General features: G+C 37.1%; 1 protein-coding gene across 2 annotated transcripts in view; it reads left to right on the plus strand.

Moving 5' to 3' along the window:
• Cntn4 (contactin 4) overlaps window positions 1-22,829 on the plus strand; it is a 729,371-nt gene that overhangs the window by 401,198 nt on the left and 305,344 nt on the right. For both annotated transcript variants that reach the window (XM_051203477.1, XM_051203478.1), the window contains exon 4: window positions 794-969. In XM_051203477.1, coding sequence (XP_051059434.1) covers window positions 794-969 — 176 coding nt within the window. The remainder of the gene's footprint in view (window positions 1-793; window positions 970-22,829) is intronic.

The following is a 22,829-nucleotide window of genomic DNA, read 5'->3' on the forward strand; positions in this document are numbered from 1 at the left end:
AGGTAATTTGACTCAGATAAGCTCTCACTCTTTGGATGCTAGTTACTCTGAGAACATAATTGTAGATATTCATACAAAAGCTTAGCTACTGATATATAAGTCCCCAGAAAACTAATTTATTGGGCTTGCTGCTACAGTCAGATGCACAGGTGACCCCAGTAAATGAAGAGAAGGACAAGAAAACATTCTTTGCTTTGATTACTTAATAGCCTGTGGTTTACTGGGGATGTTGATTGGCATTTTGAGTGCCAGTGAGTAAAGAGATCATCCAGTTGATCCATGGTCAAGCAGATCTGGTCCCTAAAGCATCTCAGATCAATAGAGTCCCTTTGCATTGTAGCTAGGCATTTCAGTCATGTTAAAAACTCAGCAACAATTTCAGCAACTCTTCTGCTGTCTCCCTGAAAGTGGCATGCTCTGGCCTCTTGATATACCTTTTTAAACTGGGATTGCGAAAAAGAAAAAGGCCTTTTTACTGAAGAGTCTTATTTTGAAGAAAGATGTGGAAAATTTTGTTTCCTGTAAGAAATTAATTATTTGTAACATCCTACTTAGTCATGGGATATGTGGTAAAGTTTTTCATCATTTACTACTAAGGACGGTTCTCTTTCTCCATAAGTATTTAAGATGTCAACATTGCTAGGTAGATAGTTGCTAATATTTGTTTTTTACCATACTTCAAAAAGTTCACAGATGATATTTCATGGTCTTCATAGTTTTTATCTATTTTAGACAATTCAAAAATATTGACTTATATTTCAAGGCTTTATCTACTGGCATTTTTATACTATAGGTGGAAGTTAAATGGAACAGATGTTGACATTGGTATGGATTTCCGCTACAGTGTTGTTGAAGGCAGCTTGTTGATCAATAACCCCAATAAAACACAAGATGCTGGAACGTACCAGTGCATAGCAACAAACTCGTTTGGAACAATTGTAAGCAGAGAAGCAAAGCTTCAGTTTGCTTGTAAGTAGAAATTATATTGCACCCATACGTTTCTTTGAACTTTTGTACATTGTATGAATACCCTTTACAAAGAGTACCTTCTGAAAGACCACATGGATTTGAGTGTGGCAATGATCATTCTATTTAGAAAATATTTTATGTGGCTAATGAACTATAAATATGAGAAGGAAATGGTATGTTTCATAAGTCTTGAGATAGTGTTGTTATATGATGCTTTAAACAGATTTAAGTTTACACATGTTACAATTTACAGGTAATAAATGCATGCAACACCTACAAATATTGAATAAAGCATCCTTGAAAAGGCCATTGAACTATCAGCAACCTAGTAATTAATAAAGAGGTATTCTAAACATAACCATTTGGAGTAGAGGCATAGCTTGGTTGTAAAGCCTGCAATTCCCTATTTTTTGTTTGTTTCTTTTTCATATTGTAAAAATAAAAAGTTTTAAAGTAAATAAGGAAAATAGGGGTAAAGTATTATTCACCTTTTATGTTTACATCCCAAATTAGAACACTGAAAAACAAATTGCCATGTTTTAAGACTACTACTTAAAGAAAATTTTTGCCTGTGTGAAGGGAAGTAGTTTTTAGCAATAAAGAGTTGAAAATCAAAATCCAGGGGCAAAAGATGTAAGCCTCAACACATGTGTATTCTATTGCAGATGCCTTGAGTATTGCTGTTCAGCTACAATCTTAAAGGTGTATTATTTTGCATATGATTATATGCTCCCTTATGTAAAATCTCAACTTGTATAGCAGTATGTTAATATAAAAAGTTTCATAATTACTAATTCTGTTAGTAGTACCACTGTAGAATAATCTCATTAACAAAACCCTCCCTGGGAACAGAATATCAGATATACCTATTATAATATTCCACACTTAATCTTTTATTGTTTTATGATGACATTTTTACTCATCAAGAAATGAATTTTTTAGAAATTTTATAGATATTGGATTCTGGAGCTACATGTTTGTAAATGTCTCCTGAGATAGTCTTTAATTTTCTTAGGTAAGCAGAATAATAGGAGGATAATACATCTGGTTAAGGACCACGGAACCAAAGTGCATATTCTTCTTGGTTTAATACAACCTGGTATCAGTACTCACTTTTTAGGTTTATTTGACAAAACAATTATACAATCGTAGGAGTTCAGCATAGGAAGAAATCTCACTGTCCGATGAATTGCAACTCTGTGACTCTGAATTTTTTGAATTTTAAAAATAAGTTTATTATAAATTATCTTATTTTAAATATCAATCCAAGTTTCCTCTCCCTCCCATCCTCCCCCTCCAAGCCCCCCAACTGACCCCTCCATTCCTTCCCCCATCCACTCCCCAGAAGTGAGGCCTTCCATGAGGAATCATCAAAATATTTCAAGTTATTTGGGGTAGGGCCTATGCCCTCCTCCATGTATCTAGGCTGAAAGAGTATCCCTCCATAGGGAATAGATTCCCAAAGTATGTTCTTGTACTAGGATACATCCTGGTTCCACTGCCAGAGGCCCCATAGACTACCCAGTCCTCCTTGCAGACACCCACCACCAACATTCATAGGGTCTGATTTGGTCCTATGTTGGTTCCCCAACTGTCAGACTGGGATCCATGAGTTCATGCTTGCTCAGAAAGGTGTTTCTGTGGGTTTTCCCAGCATGGTCTTGACCCCTTTGTTCACCACTCCTCCCTCTCTGAAACTGGCTTCCAGAAGTCTGACTCAGTGTTGAGCTGTGGATCTGTGCTTCTGTTTTCATCAGATACTGGATGAAGACTCTAGGATGGCATTTAAATTAGTCATGATTCTCAATATAGGGGAAGGGCATTAGAGGTAGCCTCTCCCATTGCTTAGATTCCTAGTTGCAGTCACCCCTGTGGATCTCTGTACATTCCCTAGAGCCAGATTCCTCTTTAAACCTATAATGGCTCCCTCTATTGATGTGTCTCTTTCCTTGCTATCCTCTATTCATCTCCCAACTAAATCTTCTTGATCCCTCGTGTTCTCCACCCCTGTCCTCTTCTCCTTTCTTCTTTCTCCTGCTTCCCTACCCCCCATGTTCCCAATTTGTTCAGTGGCTCTTGTCTCTTTCTCCTTCAACTGACGACCATGTATGAAGCTCTCTCTCTCTCTCTCTCTCTCTCTCTCTCTCTCTCTCTCTCTCTCTCTCTCTTTATAATCAAGTCCATTTAAATGAAAAGAAACATTTATAGACAATATTTGGGTATTTGGGCATCGATCGTTCTTTCCAAACTACTCCCTGCTGTTAAGGGGCACTGTCAAGGGGGATTCTAAGAAGTTACTGAAATCCTGATTGTAGACTACAAGCTGCTTTGTCCAGCTGTTTTGAATGTAGGATCACCTGGTACTCTGTTTCAAGCACTCTGGCTTTATCAAACCACATAAGTCTGGAAGGAATCCACAGCTTTTCATTTTCTGTGCAAAACAAAAATAGAAATCATTTTCCCCAGTAAATTGTCCTTGAACTTACATTTTGGAGTCAAAGCATTTTCTTTTAATTTATTATTTTGCATGTCGATCCCAGTTCCCTCTCCCTCCTTCCATCCTTCCCTCCCTCACTTTTACCCTCTCTCCCTCCCACATGCACCGTAACCATGCTCCCCTTCCATCCCCCCACCCCAATTCCATATGTAGGGGAATGCCATCCAGTTGGGATCATGTAGATCTGACAGGTCATGTGAAGTAGGGACTAGGGCTTCTCTCCTGTCTCTAGGTTAAGGCTGTTATCCCTCCATGGGGGATGTGTTCACACCAGAGATATATCCTGGCTCCACTGTCTGAGGTCACTTAGACTGCTCAGTCCTTCTGGCTGAGACCTATATGCAGGGGGGGCCTGAGTCAGTCCCATGCTGGCTTCCCAGCTATCAGTCTAGGGGCCCATTAGCTCCTCCTTGTTCAGGTAAGCTGTCTCTATGTGTTTCTGCTACCTGCGCTTGTCCTCTCCATCTGCATATGGATTCTAGTTCGACTCAGTGTTTATGTATGGGTGTTTGCTCCTGTTTCCAATAGGTATTAGATGAGGGCTCCACGGATAAGTTAGTTGTTGATATCACTATCCAGAAAGGGCATTTATGGTAGCCTTTCCACGGATGCTCAAATTATTAGTTGGCGGCAGTCTTGTAGTTGTCTAGACCTTTCTTTGTGTTCAAATTTATCTTCAAACCAAAAGTGGCTCCCTTTATTATGTTCTCTCTCTCTCTCTCTCTCTCCCTCCCTCCCTGTCTCCCTCCCTCCCTCTCTCCCTCTCTCTCCTGTCTTCTATTTCAAACTGGGCTCAATCTTCCTAGTCGCACATGTTTTCCTTTCCTCCCCCTCATTTTCTCCTACTTCTCTCTCCACTTGCTTCCTGCCCCACTTCCCCTGTTGTCTAGGGGACTTGTCCCTTCCTGGTTCTGTGAGGGACTTCCTATGAATCTCTTAGAATACACCTTGTATCCTAATTCCTCTGGTGGTGTGAATTATAGGCTGGTGATCCTTTGATCTAGGTCTAAAATCCATATATGAGTGAGTACATACTATATTCCTCTTTTTGTGACTGGGTTACTTTATTCAGGATGTTATCTTCAAGTGCCATCCACTTGCCTGTGAATTTCAAGATACCATTATTTTTTTCTGCAGAGTAGTATTCCATTGTGTAGATGTGCAACATCTTCATTATCCATTCTTCAATTGAGGGGCATCTAGGTTGCTTCCAGGTTCTTGCTATTACAAATAGTGCTGCTATGAACATAGTTGAACAGGTGTCTTTGTTGCATGGATGTGAATCATTTGGGCATATGCCTAAGAGGGGGATTGCCAGGTCCTGTGGTAAACTAATTCCCATTTTCCTGAGGAACCACCATACTGATCTCCAAAATGGCTGTACGAGTTTGCACTCCCACCAGCAGTAGAGGAGTGTTCCCCTTTCTCCTCATCCTCTCCAGCATAAGTTGTCATTGGTGTTTCTAATTTTAGCCATTCTGACATGAGTAAGATGGTATCTCAAAGTTGCTTTGATTTGCATTTCCCTGAGAGCTAAGGATGTAGAGTACTTTCTTAAGTGTCTTTCAGCCTTTTTGATTTCCTCTATTGAGAATTCTTTCTTCAGTTCTGTACCACATTTTTTAATAGGGTTATTTGGTGTTTTGTTGACTAGTTTCTTGAGTTGTTTGTATATTTTGGAGGTCAGCCCTTTGTCGGATATAGGATTGGTGAAAATCTTTTCCCAGTCTGTGGGTTGCCGTTTGGTCTTGTCCACTGTGTCCTTTGCCTTACAGAAGCTTCTAAGTTTGAAGAGGTCCCATTTATTAATTGTTTCTCTCAGTGTCTGTGCCCCTGGAGTTAAGTTCAGGAAGCAGTCTCCTATACCAATTTGTTCAAGGGTACCTCCTACTTTCTCTTCTAAGAGGTTCAATGTGGCTGGATTGATGTTGAGGTCTTTGATACATTTAGACTTGAGTTTTGTGCATGGCAACAGACATGGATCTATCTGCAGTCTTCTACACACCATCATCCAATTGTGCCAGCACCATTTGTTGAAGATGCTGTCCTTGCCCCCATTGTATAATTTTAGCTGTTTTGTCGAAAATCAGGTGTTCATAGGTGTGTAGGTTAATATCAGGATTTCAATTTGATTCCATTGGTCTACCTGTCTATTTTTGTGCCAAAACTAGGCTGTTTTCAGAGTTATAGCTCTGTAATAGAGCTTAAAGTTAGAAATGGTGATGCCTCCTGAAGTTCTTTTATTGTATAGGGTTATTTTGGCTATCCTGGGTCTTTTGATTTTCCATATAAAGTTGATTATTATCCTTTCAAGGTCAGTGAAGAATTGTGGTGGGATTTTAATGGGGATTGCATTGAATCTGTAGATTGCTTTTGGCAAGATTGCCATTTTTACTATGTTTATCCTACCTATCCAAGAGCATGGGAGATCTTTCCATTTCCTGGTATCTTCTTTAATTTCTTTCGTTAGAGCCACAAAGTTCTTATTATATAGGTCTTTTACTTGTTTGGTAAGCATTACACCAAGATACTTTATGTTGCTTGTGGCTATTGTAAAGGGTGATGTTTCTCTGATTTCTTTCTCAGCCTCTTTGTCATCTGAATAAAGTAGGGCTACTGATTTTTTTTTTTTTTTTGACTTTATCTTGTATCCTGCTAGTTTGCTGAAGGTGTTTATCAGTTCAGCTGTAGGAGTTCCCTGGTAGAGTTTATTGGGTCGCTTATGTAAACTAACATATCATCTGCAAATAGAGACAGTTTGACTTCTTCCTTTCCAATTTGGATGCCCTTGATCTCCTTTTGTTGTCTTATAGCTTTAGCTAGAAGTTCCATTACAATATTGAAGAGATATGGAGAGAGAGAGGACAGCCTTGTCTTATTCCTGATTTTAGAGAAATTGTCTTGAGTTTCTCTTCATTCCGTTTGATGTTGGCAGTTGGTTTGCTGTATATTGCTCTTATTATGTTTAGGTATGTTCCTGTTATCCCTGATCTCTCCAAGACCTTTATCATGAAAGAGTGTTGAATTTTGTCGAAGGCTTTTTCAGCATCTAGGTAGATAATCATATGGTTTTTCTTTTTCAGTTTGTTTATATGGTGGATCCCGTTGATAGATTTTTGTATATTAGACCATCCCTGCAATCCAGGGATGAGCCTACTTAGTCATGGTAGATGATTACTCTGATGCACTCTTGAATTCGGTTTGCCAGTATTTTATTGAATATTTTTGCATCAATGTTCATCAGGGATATTGGTCTGTAGTTTTCTCTTTGTTGTGTCTTTGTGAGGCTTGGGTATCAAGGTTTTGTGGCCTCATAAAAAGAGTTTGGCAATGACCTTCTGTTTCTATTTTGTGGAACAGTTTGAGGAGTAGAGGTATTAGTTCTTCCTTGAATGTCTGGTAGAATTCTGCATTGAATCCATCTGGCCCTGGACTTTTTTTGGTTGGATGGCTTTCGATGACTGCTTCTATTTCATTGCAGGTTATAGGTCTATTTAAGTTGTTTGTCTGTTCTTGATTTAATTTTGGTAAGTGATAGTTATCCAGAAATTTGTCCATTTCTTTGAATTTTCAATTTTTGTGGAATACAGATTTTCAAAGTATGATCTGAAAATTGTCTGGATTTCCTCTGTGTCCCCTTTTCATTTCTGATTTTGTTAATTTGCATGTTCTCTCTCTGCTTTTTCGTTAATTTGGATAAAGGTTTGTCTATCTTGTTGATTTTCTCAAAAAACAACTCTTTGTTGCATTGATTTTTTTTTTGTATTGTTTTCCTGGTTTCTATTTTTTTTTTTTTTATTTCATCCCTCAAGTTGATTATTTCCTGTCGTCTACTCCTACGGGATGAATTCGCTTCTCTCTGTTCTAAGGCTTTCAGTTGCTCTGTTAATTTTCTTATGTGACTATCCTTTGTTTCCTTCATATGAACACTTAGTGCAATGAACTTCCCTCATAGCACTGCTTTCAAGGTGTCCCATAAGTTTGCGTATGTTGTGTCCGCATTTTCTTTGAATGTTATAAAGTCCTTAATTTCTTTCTTTATTTCTTCTTTGACCCAAGTGTGGTGAAATTGCACATTGTTCAGTTTCCATGAGTTTGCAGGTTTTCTGCTATTTGTGTTGTTGTTGAATTCCAATTTTAATGCATGGTGGTTTGATAAGGTGCAGGGAACTATTCCTATTCTCTTGTATCTGTTGAGGTTTGTTATGCTACCTAGTATGTGGTCGATTTTAGAGAAGGTTCCATGTGTAGCAGAGAAGAAGTTATATTCTTTTGTGTTTGGATGAAATGTTCTATAGATGTCTGTTAACCCCAGTTGAGACATAACTTCTGTTAGTTCTTTTGTTTCTTTATTGAGTTTCTGATTTGTGGTCCTGTCTAGTGTTGAGAGTGTTGTATTGAAGTCTCCCAATATAAGTGTGTGAGGTTTTTTATGAGTTTTGAGTTTTAGTAGCGTTTCTTTTATGAATGTGGGTGCCTTTGTATTAGGGGCATAGATATTCAGAGCTGAGACATTTTGTTGATGGATTTCTCCTGCAATGAATATGAAATGACCATCTTCATCTCTTTTGATTAATTTTGGTTTGAAGTCTAACTTGTTAGATATTAGGATAGCCACGCCTGCTTGCTTCTTGCTTCCATTTGATTGGAAAATCTTTTCCCAACCCTTTACCCTGAGGTAATGTCTATCTTTGAAGCTTAGATGTGTTTCTTGTATGCAGCAGAAGGATGACTTCTGCTTCGTATCCATTCTGTTAGTCTGTGTCTTTTTATAGGTGAGTTAAGACCATTAATGTTGAGGGTGAGTAAGGACCATTGATTGTTGATGCTTGTTTGTTTTAGATTTGTTGTTGGCAGTGGTATTGTGAATATATTTGTTCTGCTTTACCCTTGGTTTCTGGTGTAGTTAGATTATCTGTTGCCTACATTTTTGTGGGCATAGTTACCTTCCTTGGGTTGGAGTTTTCCTTCCAATACGTTCTGTAGGGCTGGATTTGTAGATACATATTGGGAAAATCTGGTTTTGTTATTAAATATCTTGTTTTCTCCATCTATAGTGATTGAGAGTTTTGCTGGGTACAGTAGCCTGGGCTGGCATCCGTTGTCTCTTAATAGATAGATTGACCAAAGAAAATCATAAATCCAACAAATCCTTAACATAAAACACCCAGGAAATGTGGGACACCGTAAAAAGGCCAAACCTAAGAATAATAGGCATAGAGGAAGGTGAGGAAGCCCAGCTCAAATGTGCTGAAAACATATTCAACAAAATCATCGAGGAAAACTTTCCCAATCTGAAGAAGAACATGCCCTTGAAAGTACAAGAAGCATACCGAACCCCAAATAGGCTGGGCCAAAGAAAAAAGACCCCTTGATATAATAATCAAAACACCTAGCATACAGAATAAAGAAAGAATATTAAGAGCAGCGAAGGAAAAGGGACAGGTAACATATAAAGGCAGACCTATCAAAATTACACCTGACTTCTCCATCGAAACCCTCAAAGCCAGAAGGTCCTGGATAGGTGTTCATGTATGACTCTTTTTACAGTCCTTTTTTCCTAGCTTTTCTGGGGGTATGGAATGTAATCTGGTAAACCTTTGCTCTATGTCTGAAATTCATATATGAGTGAGCACATACCATGTTTGTCTTTCTGTGACTAGGTTGCTTCACGTAGGATGGTTTCTTCTAGTTCCATCCATTTGCTTGTGAATTTCAAGATTCCATTGTTTTTGTTCACTTAGTAGTACTCCATTGTGTAAATGTACCACATTTTTTGTATCCATTCTTTTGTTGACAGGCATCTATTGCTTCCAGGTTCTGGCTATTGCATAATGCTGCTATGAACATAGTTAAATAGATGTCCTTATTGTGTGAATGTGTATCCTGAGAGTGGAATTGTTGGATCTTTAGGTAGACTGGTTCCCATTTTCCAGAGAATCTACCATACTGATTTCCAAAGTGGCACTCCCACCAGCAGTGGAGGAGTATTCCCCTTTCTCCACATCCTCTTCAGCATGAACTGTCATTAGTGCTTTTCATTTTAGCCATTCTGTCAGGTATAAGATGGTATCTCAGAGTTGTTTTGATTTGCATTTGCCTGATAGCTAAGGATCTCTGATTTCTCCAAGATCTTTATCATGAAGAGGTGTTGAATTTTGTCAAAGGCTTTTTCAGCATTTAGTAAGATGATCATGTGGTTTTTCTTTTTCAGTTTTTTTTAATGTGGTGGATCACATTGATGGATTTTTGTATGTTGAACCATCCCTGCATCTCTGGGATGAAGCCTACTTGATCATGGTGGGTGATTTTTCTGATGTGTTCTTGGATTTGATTTGAAAGTATTTTATTGAGTATTTTTGCATCAATGTTCATAAGGAGATTGTTTTGTAGTTCTCTCTCTTAGTTATGTATTTGTGTGGTTTGGGTACCAAGGTAATTGTATCCTTGTAAAAAGTTTGGCAATGACTAATCTGTTTCTAGTGTGTGGAAATTTTGAGGAGTATTAGTATTAGTTCTTCTTTGACTTTCTTGTAGAGTTCTGCACTGAAACCATCTGGCCCTGGTTTTTTTTTTAGTTGGGAGATTTTGATGACTGCTTCTATTTCATTAGGAATTATAGGTCTATTTAAATTTCTTACCTATTCTTAATTTAATTTTGGTTAGTGATATCTATCGAGAAAATTGTCCATTTCCTTAAAATTTTCAAATTTTGTGGAGTAGGTTTGAAGTATGACCTGATTATTCTCTGGATTTCCTCAGTGTCTGTTGTTATATCCCCTTTTCATTTCTGAATTTTTTTTTGTTTTTGTTGCTGTTGTTGTTAATTTGCATGTTTCCTTCTGCCTTTTGGTTAGGTTGGATAAATGTTTGTTTATCTTGTTGATTTTCTCAAAGAAAGAACTCTTTTTTTTCATTGATTCTTTGTATGATTTTCTTCGTTTCTACTTTATTGATTTCAGCTTTCAGTATGATTACTGCCTAGTGTCTACTCCTCCTGGGTGAGTTTGCTTCTTTTTGTTCTAGAGCTTTCAGATATTGTGTTAATTCTCTAGTGTGGGTACTTAGTGCTATGATATTTCCTTTTAGCACTACTTTTAAAGTATCACATGGGTTTGGATATATTGTACATTCATTTTTAATATATTCTACTAAGTCTTTGATTTCTTTCTTTATTTCTTCCTTTACCCAGAAGTGTTATAGTTGTTTGTTGTTCAGTTTCCATAAGTTTGTAGTATTTCTGTAATTTATGTTGTTGCTAAATTCTAATTTTAAGCCATGATGGTCCAATAAGATACAGGTGGGAATTGAGGCTTGCTGTATTGCCAGGTATGTGGTTGATTTTAGAGAAGGTTCCATGTAGTACTGAGAAGAACATATACTTCTTTTTGTGCTTGATAAAATGTTCTATAGATGTCTGCTAAACCCAATTGGGTCATAACTTCTGTTAGTTCCTCTGTTTCTTTTAAAAGTTTCTGTCTGGTTGTCCTATCCAGTGGAGAGAGTGGAATGTTGAAGTCTCCCACTACAATTATGTGAATTCAATGTGTGAATTGAATTTTAGTAATGATTCTTTTACAAATGTGGGTGCCTTTGTATTTGGTGCATAGATGTTCAAAACTGAGAGTTGGTGGATATTTCCTGTGATGCATATGAAATGACCTTCTTCATCTATTTTGATTAATTTTAGCTTGAATTATAATTTGTTAGAAATTAGGATAGCAAGACCAACTTGCTTCTTAGGACCATTTGATTGGAAATTCTTTTCCTAACCCTTAACTTTGAAGTTGTCTTTGAAGTTGAGGTGTGTTTCCTGTATGCATCAGCAGGATGGATTCTGTCTTCATATCTATTCTGTTAGCATGGGTCTTTTTTTATAGGTGAGTTAAGGCCATTGATATTGATGGATATTAATGACCATTGATTGTTGATTCTTATTTGTTTTGGATTTGTTTTTGGTGGTATTATTGTATGAGTTTTTCCCCTTTTACTGGCTTTTGGTAAAGTAGAATTATCTATTGCCTATGTTTTTGTGAGTGTAGTTAACTTAGTTAACTTCCTTGGGTTGGAGTTTTCCTTCCAGAGATTTCTGTAGGGCTGGGTTTATGGATATGCATTGTGTAAATCTGGTTTTGTCATGGAATACCTTGTTTTCTCCATCTATAGTGATTGAGAGTTTTGCTGGGTATAGTAGTCTGGGCTGGCATCCATGGTCACATAGTGTTTGTAGAACATCTGTTCAGGACCTTCTGTCTTTCAGAGTGGCAAGGGTACTTATTTTTTTTTTGGTCCAGTATATTTGATATTTGTTATGCTTCTTGTTCTTTCATAACCATGTCCTTCTTCTTGGGAAACTTTTCTTCTATGATTTTGTTGAATATAGTTTCTGCACCTTTGAGCTGGGCTTCTTTTACTTCTTTTATATCTATTATTTTTAGGTTTGGCCTTTTCACAGTGTCCCAGATTTTCTGGACATTTCGTGTTAAGAATTTTTTGGATTTAAGAGTTTCTATGGTCAGTGAATCTATTTCCTCTAGTTAATCTTCAGTGCCTGAGATTCTCTCTTCCATATCTTTTATTCTGTTGATTATGCTTGCATATATAGTTCCTGATCTTTTACCCAGCTTTTCTATTTCTAGCATTCCCTCAGTTTCTGTTTTCTTTATTGTCTCTATTTCAGTTTTTAACAGTCTTGGAATGTTGGAATTGTTTCCCTCATTTCTTTGTGATGGGAGATGTCATTCTGTAAATATGTTTCTTTTTTGGTTAATGAGTAAAGCACTATTGGCTAATAGGTAAGCAAGATAGGCAGGACTAGGAAACAAGGAATCAGGAAGAGGTAGAAGGAAATTCAACACGGAGGAAGGAGAGAGTAGAACGTCAGGCCCTCTCTCCGGTATGATAAGACCACGTGGAAATACTTAGATTGATAGAAATGGGTTAATATTTAAGACAGAGCTAACAGCTTTATACCTAATATAGTGTCTCTGTCTGTTATTTGGGGGTGGCACAGCTGAGGGACAAGGCCAATGGGGAAACATACTCTAACATGTTTGATTGTTTTTTCTTGGCTTTTCTTGCTTTCTTTAAAAGATTTGTTGATTTGTTGCAATTTTTTGGATTGTTTTATCTTGTATTTCTTTAAGGGATTTTTCTCATATCCTCTTTGAGGGCCTTTACCATTTTCATGAAGTTGTTTTTAAGGTCATTATCTTTTTCTTCATCTTTTCAGGTCTTGCTGGCTGGTACAGAATTCCTAGACACCGGGGTGTCATATAAGTCTTTCTGTTGTTGGATGTGTTCTTATTCTGTCATCCTCCCATCTCTTATTCCAGTGGGTACAGATGGGGTCTCTCCCTCTCCTGGTAGGTATGGGTTCAAGGCTCTATCTCTCCTTGCTCCTGGAGGGTGCAGCAACATGACAAGTATGGCAGTAGATGCTGGATGCTTTGTTCTGCCTCCAGGTCCCTCCAGGTTTCTCTCCCCCCCCCTCTCTGTGTGTGTGTGTCCTTCTTGGAGGGTGGAGGGGGGTCCAAACAGGAATGGTGGCTGATGCTGGGGTTCTTTGTTCTGCCTCCAGGTCCTTCTCTATTTTTTTTTTTTTTTTTTGACTTTGGAGCAAACTTTTAACAACAAAAAGGGAGAAGGATACTATTACCAGCAAATTGACTTCTAATAGACATCTAAGAAATACGTTTCTATCACCCCTCAATTCTATGCTTTTATAAAAATACAGGCCTTTTTATTATCGAAACCATTATTAAGTCCGGATTTTATATTCAAGGATAGTTATTTTAATAGAATAGAATACTGCAATCCAAGAAGGAATTCCTTGTTTCTTTTGATGCATTTTCCTGAAGACCAACATTTGAAACTCAACTTTCTCATCCTGTATCACTAGTGACATAAGGACTTGCCAAACCTTTCCATTCCAGAGTTGTTGCTTACAATCTCATGTCTATGGATGTTTAGTCTGCATGTGTGTCAGTATACTATATGCATGTAATTCCCACAGAGGCCAGAAGAAGCTACTGGATCTGTTGGAACTATAGTCATAGGCAGTTATAAATTGACATGTAGGTTCTAGGCATAGACCCTGGGTCTTCTGGAAAAGCAACTAGTGTTCATAACTGCTGAGTCATCTCTTCAATCCTATTGCAGTTCTTACTACATGAAACTAGTTAGTCCTGAAATTTATTTTTCCTTTGAGTTATTTAATGAGCACTTATCTTCTTGACAGCAGAAACTTGTGTACATCCATTTATGAAGCTATGGCCCCATAGATAGGTCTACGATTCTTTAAATGTGCAGAGGACACTAGAAGCCAATATAACCATGCTGTGAACTACTACTACAGCTAATGTAGTGGTCATACCATTCATTTTCAAAAGTGCTAGTCTCATAGCATAACTTTATTATTAGTTTACAGCTTATCTAATATTTCATGTTATTAAACTAAATTCAGAATATAGTATTTTCCTCCATTATATGTCTCTTCTCAGCAGTAGTTCTTTGTTCTATCCCATTTGAAATTCTTTTAAATTTTATTTCTTTTCACCTCTCCTTCCAACATGATGGCATCTCCTGGGACATTATGCATTTCTTCCTTCCAGGTGAGAGTAGCTTTCTTGAACTCCAAACCTATGTGTTTCTTGATATGGAAATTGCTGCTGGACATGTTAATCTCTCTCTCTCCCAGCCTACTAGGACTGAGTGTCAGAGCTGAGCCCAGACCACTGACTCAAACCCGCTGTGTGTGGTAGAAGTGTTTAATATAGGTAGCTTTCCTTAAGTTAACATGGTGATTGATGCATGGACTCTCAGTACTTAGGAAGCCAAATAAGCTATGACTTTAAGGCCACCTTTTGCTATATAGTGAGTTACAGGCCACTCTAAGACATGGAGTAAAAATTTGTCTCATTAGAAAAAGAAATAGGGTCAGGGTGCAGCCCAGTTGGTAGAGAGTGCGTGCCAGCATGTATGAGGTCCTGGGTATGATTCAACACCTCATAATTAGATGTACTTTAAATTATCTTAGATATTGATTGCCCTCCAGACTCAGGATCATCAGAAAATGTCATGGCTATGTCTCCACCAGTATAACTAGTATGTGTTGACCATGACATCATGTGTGTCATAGAGAACTTCACTAAATTGAGGTCAGGTCAAACCCTTACATTAGTGTTCTCTGCACATTCTTGTTCAGCTAGCTGCAAATTTAGTCAATTATTCTATAATTGAACCCAAATTTCTATTTATCATTAAAGCAGTGGGAATTTTCTTATAAAATGAAAAAGAGTATTCACTCCTCTGTTGTTTCTCTTCATCTTGGAGCCTTGCTTCAGCTGTTTATCATAAAATAGTGACTAATCTTTGAAAGTGTGAAATAGATCATTCCACTTCCTTGCTTTATGCCTTCTGCTGTACCTTAAAAATATATATCGGCACATATTATTTTAATTTCTCAAAAAAAAATGAAAAACTTCTGTTTTGGTACCAAAGCCTTGATACTTTCAATCCCTTTGCCTGATACCCAGTACTCACTCACTTCTTCCCCTCCTTCAATTAGCTGACTTCTGAAACTCTTCCATTCTCCACTTGAGTGTCACAGTCTGTGGTAGTTTGAATAGGAATGGCCTCCATAGGCCAGTATACTTGAATGTTTGGTTCCCAGTTGGTGGACTATTTAGGAAGAATTAGGAGCTGTGACTTTGTTGGAATAGGTGTGTCTTGGGGGTGCTGAGCTTTGAGGTTTCAAAATCTTATGCCAGGCCCAGGCCCTCTGATTCCTGTTTGCAGAATAGACTGCCCAACTCTTGTTACTATTCTATTCCAGTGCCATACCTGCTGTTATGTTTCCCACCATAATGGAATGGATAATCCCTCTGAAACTATAAACAATCCCACAGTTATGAGTTGCTCTGGTCATGGTGTCTCTTCACAGCAACAGAATATCAGAAAAAAATCCAGCCTAAGAGACATTTTTCCATGACTCCTTTTCTTACATAATAACATGTCTTTTATTTTCTTCTATCTACCTTCCCCCAACCCTCTACATCAGCATCACATCATTTTTGTTCCTTTTATAGGATTTGATCAAACTTGTAATTATTCTATATTTTCCTGGTTGCTTTTGATTCTTCTCATAGCATCTCCATTCTGAAAGACCTAAGATCACTGCCTACATCCTGCTTTTGTAGATTCTCCAGCAGGTTATTTCTTTGAATGCACACATTTGTTTGTTAACTCCCCCCCTAGTAATGAGTATGTCTCTAAAACTAAGTTAGAAAAGATAAATTTTCACAAACCCATCTGACCATGTTTTAATGCTGAAATTCCTCATTATCAAATGATTTTTTTTGTTTTTTCTAGGTTTTGAATTAAATTAAAAAAAAACTTGAAAGATGTTTCTGATGTCAAAACATAAAACACTCACCTTCAAGGGAATAAACATGGCCACAGAAACATAGCTCAAGGTCATCCTGTGTTCCATGTTCCAACAGGAGAGCAGTTTCATGGAGTTTTTCTAGTAATGGAATGAACAAGGTTAGGAACCATGGCAATTTTCAAATACATTAGTGAAAACATCAGAAAGGGTGTAACAAAAAGATTGAGAAATCTCTCTTATAGGCCTAATATGTTATCTGATGTCATTCTTAGCTAGTGGTCTGTTAAAATTAATAGATTACACAAAGTTTTTTTATTAACTATAGGATGTTAGTTCAAACACAGATGTGGGAAGGGATTGGCTATTTTGCTGAGTAATGTTAGTTCCAGATAAGATAATTAGGCTCTGGACCTACAGTTCAACATTTCCACATCACTATAGTTCTAATCAATTATTCTTGGTATATAAAACCTCTTTTGAGAAATTCTCATTCATTCTCATTATTTTCAATTGGTTGAAGTAAAAGGACATTATTTAATAAATAAAATTTGAATAATGCATTTAAATATTTTTAAATTAGTTTTTTCTCCAGTCTTGTGTAATCATTGAAGACCAATGTTACTTTTTGACTACACTCTTTGTCCTGTACCATATTAACAAGCCTATGTCCCCATTTTGAATCTTGTGGATTTTATGGCTGAAGGGACTTTATAGGTTTTCTAGCTTGTATCCTTAATAAGTTAAAATTAAGATTGAAATAGATGAAGTATTCATTTTTATTACATAGGTAATAGTTTCCTGAGCCAAGGAAGTCCAGCTCTCAGCTCCTAGTTATAAGCTTGTTTTTTCTCCTGCAGCCTAGCATAGTTCATAAGAACAGCATCCCTTAATCTTGATATAGCAATCACACTTTTGTAGATCTCATTTACATATTTTGTTTTATCCATAGAAAATGTATGTAGAGATAGATTTTTAATGTCTATTTTAAGGCTCATAAAAAATTGTCTCATGCAGCTTTTGTTGACAGAACTGGATAATTTCTTATATTGGCACTCAAAATGTTTAACTTATATTAATTGACCTAGACAAATTTCTAATTGACTAGAGATTGTTAAAGTTCTTTCCCACCAGCCTGGTCACAGAGATGTGTCAGCCACAAAATAACACACAGAGCCTCTGTTAGTTATAAAACAGTTGGCCAATGGCTTGAGCGTCTTATTGGCTAGCTCTGTCTTAAATATTAACCAATTTCTATAAATCTAAGTGTTTCCACGTGGTCCTATCTTATTGGAGAGAGGGTCTGGACCTTTTCTCTCACATCCTACATCTTGACTCCTCTCTACTACATCTCCCAGAATCCTCCTCGTCTCCTAGTCCCATCTATCTTGCCTTCCTATTTGCCAACAGTTCTTTATTAATTAACTAATAAGAGAAACATATTTACAGAATGACATCTCCCATCATCTCATCTTTTCTATCTAAATAAAAAGAAAGGCTTTAACTTTAACATAGTAAAATATATAACAAAACAGTTATCAAATAAGAACTATAGTTATCAATATTTAGTTCATTAATATTTAGCAAGATTTAAGGAAAATATTTCATCATTTGTCTTGTCTTTGCAAGTCTAAAGTCCTATATGTAACTTATATTTAGTCCCAACTAAGGAAAATTATAACCATTACTGTCTGTTTTCAACTCCATCAAAGACCACAGAAGAATAATATATAAACTCTAGAACTGACAGAGCCAACACACCTGGTCAGTCACTTGAAGTTCTTCTGTAATGTTCCATCTTCAGCCTATAGGCCATATTGTGTCTGGCAGACTCCTCAGCAAAGCAGGAAAACTTTAAACTGTCCATCTGTATTGGCAATTTGTCAGTCACTTTTCTCTGCATCCTGCATAATGTCTGGCAGACTCTTCCTTGAAGAAGGAACCATGTAGTACTGTTCATCTTGTTTCAGCAGTCACTTTTCTGCATGTCTACTTTATAAAGAATAAAGTCAAACAATCCAGACAAGAGCAGTTTCTTGCCCAACTTGCTAGTTTTGCCATATTGGGAGTAAACTCCATAACAAGTTTCTTCAATGTTCGTCTTCCCCTCTGACATAGTTGGTATTGCCAGAAGCAGTTGTGCCTCACTGTCTAGGAAAAATCCTAAACCATTTCAAATACCATATTCTGTAGGTCTTAAAAAGGTTTGAAGAATGTTTATCCACCTCAAATACATTTCTGTATATCTAGAAAACCTAACTAACCTAACTATGAGTTTTAACTATTATAGGTAATCTACAATTTGTACTTAATTATACATTTTAATTGAGCTATATAAACACAATACATAAACAAGAGGAGAAACATACATATCATAAAATTGACCTTAAATTATATCAATAAATGAAAATCCATTCCAAAACAAAGTATTCATTTCTATACCATAATCCCTCTTTTTACCTTTAAAAAGAGATTTGTTGTGATCATTAACCATTTTATAACAAACCCCATTTAAATGAAAGCAAACATTTATAAACAATATTTGGGAATTTGGCCATTGTTCTTTCCAAACTGCTTCCTGCTGATTGGGGACACTGTAATACCATGGAATCCTAATAAGACCCAGAAATCTTGGCTGTAGTCTGCAGTGCTACCTTTTCCCAGCTGTTTTGAATATTGGATCACATGGGATATTGTTTCAGAGGGTCTTGCTTGATCAAACCATGTTAGCCTGGAAAGAATCCACAGTTTTTTATTTTCTGTAGAAACAAGAATAGAAATTCTTTTGCCCATTAACCTATCCTTAGACTTAAATTTGGAAGTCAAGGCATTTTTAAAATATATAAATTAGATTAATTCAGCTGCATTGATAATCAGGTGTGTTTTATCAGTTGTTGTTCCTTCCTTAGCAATTGAGTAATTCAAAGACAACACAATAGCATACACTATCCAGACTCTTTTTGTTTTTTTGTTTTTTTTTTTTTTTTGAGACAGGGATTTTTGCCTGTCCTGGAATTCACTCTGTATACCAGGTTCACTTTGAAATCACAGAGACTTACTTGCCTCTGCCTCCTGAATGCTGGTATTAAAGGCGTGTACCACCACCACTGGATAGTCTCTTTCTTTCTTTCTAAACCACTTTTTCCTATCTCTTTTTCTCTCCCAAGCCTATGTATCTTTTAAAACACACTGTAAACCTTTAGAGGCTTTTCTCTATCTTAATCTGTCTTTATTGTAAATCTTTATCTTTTTCTGGCCACAAGTATTTTATCTGCTAAACAACAACATTGCTTAAAATAAAGCAAAGGCTATTTTAGCCAGCTTTTCCTGCACACCATTCAATAGTTAATAGGGCCTCTTAAAAGAGGCCTGCAGTTTTTTTGTTTGTTTGTTTGTTTTTTTCTGCTTATGCCTAATCAGGAAACCTCCCTTAAAGGAGTCTCTGCTTGTCTCTAGCAGAACAAAGCTCAATAAGGTAAAATCCTGCTTCCAAGAAGCCTTGCTTGTCTCTGTTCTTTTGTTTGTTAATTATAAAACTGTTGGCAGGTTACCAGCATTTATTATTGGCTAGCTCTGTCTTAAATATTAACTTATTACTATCAATCTAAATGTTTCCACATGATCTTATCTTACTGGAGAAAGGGTCCGGACCTGTTATTCTTCTTGGTCCTACATTTCTATTCCTGTCTATTACATCTCCCAGAATCCTCCTCGTCTCCTAGTCCCACCTATCTTGCCTTCCTATTTGCCAACAGTGTTTTATCCATTAACCAATAAGAGAAACATATTTATAGAATGACATTTCCCATCAAGAGATGATGCCTCTAAGCATATATTCTCATTTTGCTGTACAATGACTTTCAAAAAGAATTTTTTTCTGTACTTAAACAAATAAAAGGTAATGCAGGCTCCTTGTAGTGAGATATGGACCCTTTCTTGAGAATTACTTATTGTGGTATAATTTGAAAGATATTTTGCATTTTTCTTTTTGATATCTACTTTTGTGGGGTTTTCTGTTCATCTGCAGTCATCTCCCAGGCTGCCACTTACCCTAAACCATATCTTTCCACCTTTTACTCCTTCTACTTATGCTTTTGAAGCATAAAAAAGACTATGGATTCATGCCCAACACTGACAAATAGCAAACAAACAAACACGCAAGTTCAAATGTACATCTCTATGCTCCAAAATCATCATTAAGGAGAAAATCATGCCACTTGTTGGTACATGCCTATAATCCTTGCATTTAGGAGACAAGCAGTTTGTAAGTCGGGGGCCTGCCTAGACTACATAGTGTGTTCCATGTCAGCCAGGACCACAAAGAGAAATCTGTTTCACAAATAAATAAATAAATAAATAAATAAATAAATAAATAAAATGATAGAAAAAAATGGGAAGATGCAGGCTTCAGAAGTGGAGATTCTGTTTTGTATAGTTTGAATGGAATTCAGCTCAGTTCTCCTTTTCTTTCGTTTTTTTTTTTTTTTATGTTTTTATTTTTTTAATTTATTTTATATAACAAAGTCCAATTAAATGAAAACAAACATTTATACACAATATTTGGGAATTTGGGCGTTGTTCTTTCCAAACTACTTCCTGCTGGTAAGGGGTGCTGTGATAGGGGATACAAAGAAGATTCAGAAATCCTGGCTGTAGTCTGTAAGGCTGCTTTGTCCAGCTGTTTTGAATGTAGGAACACCTTGTACTCTGTTTCAGACAGTCTGGCAAGATCAAACCACATTAGTCTGGAAGGAATCCACATCTTTTCATTTTCTGTGGAAACAAAAATAGAAATACTTTTCCCCAGTAACTTGTCCTTGAACTTAAATTTTGGAGTCAAAGCATATTTTTTTTAATTTAATTTATTATTTTACATGTCGATCTCAGTTCCCTCTTCCTCCCTCCCTCCCTTTTACCCTCTCTGCCCTCTCACATGCACTCTAACCACCCTCCCCTCCTATCCCCCCACCACTAATCCATATGTAGGGGAATGCCATCCAGTTGGGATCATGTAGATCTGACAATTCATGTGAAGTAGGGACTAGGGCTTCTCTCCTGTCTCTAGATTAAGGCAGTTATCCCTCCATGGGGGATGTGTTCGCAAAGTCCTTTTGTGCACCAGGGATACATCCTGGCTCCACTGTCTGAGGTCCCTTAGACTGCTCAGTCCTTCTGGCTGAGACCCATATTCAGGGGGGCCTGAGTCAGTCCTATGCTGGCTTCCCAGCTATCAGTCTGGTGGCCTGTTAGCTCCTCCTTGTTCAGTAAGCTGTCTCTATGTGTTTCTGCCGCATGGTCTTGTCCTCTCCATCTGCATCTGGGTTCTAGTTCAACTCAGTGTTTATGTATGGGTGTTTGATCCTGTTTCGAACAGGCATTAGTTGAGGGCTCCATGGAGAAATTAGTTGTTGATCTCACTCTCCCGGAAGGGCATTTATGGTAGCCTTTCCACGGAAGCTCAAATTGTTAGTTGGGAGCAGTCTTGTAGTTCTCTAGACCTTTCTTTGTGTTCAGTTTTATCTTCAAACCAATATTGGCTCCCTCTTTTATGTTCTCTCTCTGTGTCTCTGTCTCTCTCTCTCCCTCTTTCCTATCTTCTATTCCTAACCAGGCTCAATCTTCCTGGTTGCACATGTTTTCCTTTCCTCCCCCTAGTTTCCTCCTACTTCTCTCTCCATTCACTGCCCCCCCACTTCCCCTGAGCTCTGGGGGACTTGTCCCTTCCCAGTTCTGTGAGAGACTTTATATGAATCTCTTAGAATACACCTTGTATCCTAGTTCCTCTGGTGGTGTGAATTATAGGTTGGTGATCCTTTGATCTAGGTCTAAAATCCATATATGAGTGAGTACATACTGTGTTCCTCTTTTTGTGACTGGGTTACCTCTTTCAGGATGCTTTCTTCAAGTGCCATCCACTTGCCTGTGAATTTCAAGATACCATTTTTTTTCTCCAGAGTAGTATTCCATTGTGTAGATGTGCAACATCTTCATTATCCATGGAAGCAAGTCTTTGGAATCACTCTTAGCTGCTTCTTGGATGCCCAAGACCTTGTCCAAGGTGTTTCTCCTGACTTCATATTCTTTACCCAGAAGATGGAGGGTAGTTACTCTACTTCTTTGCCTATAAGGATCAAGTAAACTAATGCTTATAAACTCCTAAGTAATGCTTTAGTTGAATTAAGGAAAACTAGGCATTATTATACTTTTATTATTCTATAACAGATATTATGCTAAGCATTTTGGAAACGTTATCCCACTTAATTCCCAACATAATCCAAGGATTTGTAGACTTCATGCTCATCTTACAACTGAGGGACTTGAAAATTAATGAATTGAAATCACCCAGGATACAGAGGTAGGAGTCCATACTGGCATAGGGCCCTGGTCACCTAATGCCTGTGCAGTTGCCAGTAACCCTGTGTCATTTTCAACATTTTCCCAAAACACTTTGTGTTGAACACATTGGTTTGGTTGCTTGATAAGATGATTCCATGATAGATACAAACAGGTTTTTCATTGCATTTACAACCTTTGCTAAAATAATCCAGAATTTTTGTTTAACATTTTCATTATAACTGTTCTTGATACCATTATGTTTTTGATATGCTCTTAACATGAAAATTCATATTGTTGTATATGCATATATTTGTGACTCAAATTTTTGTGTATTTGGTTCCAGGTTCTATAATGAGAATGATTAATAATAATATTTCTGCTTGAAAAGTTAAGAGGCAAATTTCCAATTTATGTCAAGTAGATTGTCAAACACTCTAAATATTGATATTTTATGGCAAACAACGGTAAACTGTTATCCCCAAACAGAACATGACATATTACAAGTTTCTTATGCCCATATTATGCCCATATCATTCTTCTCCCACAGATGACAAAGATGTACTCTAATTGTCAATTGTGATGAAGAGCTTTCAAGAAAATAACCTAATAGCTTCTGATCCTAGCTCATCAAATTGATAGCTT

This window comes from Phodopus roborovskii, unplaced genomic scaffold (assembly GCF_943737965.1).
Source record: "Phodopus roborovskii unplaced genomic scaffold, PHOROB, whole genome shotgun sequence".
Lineage (NCBI taxonomy): Eukaryota > Metazoa > Chordata > Mammalia > Rodentia > Cricetidae > Phodopus > Phodopus roborovskii.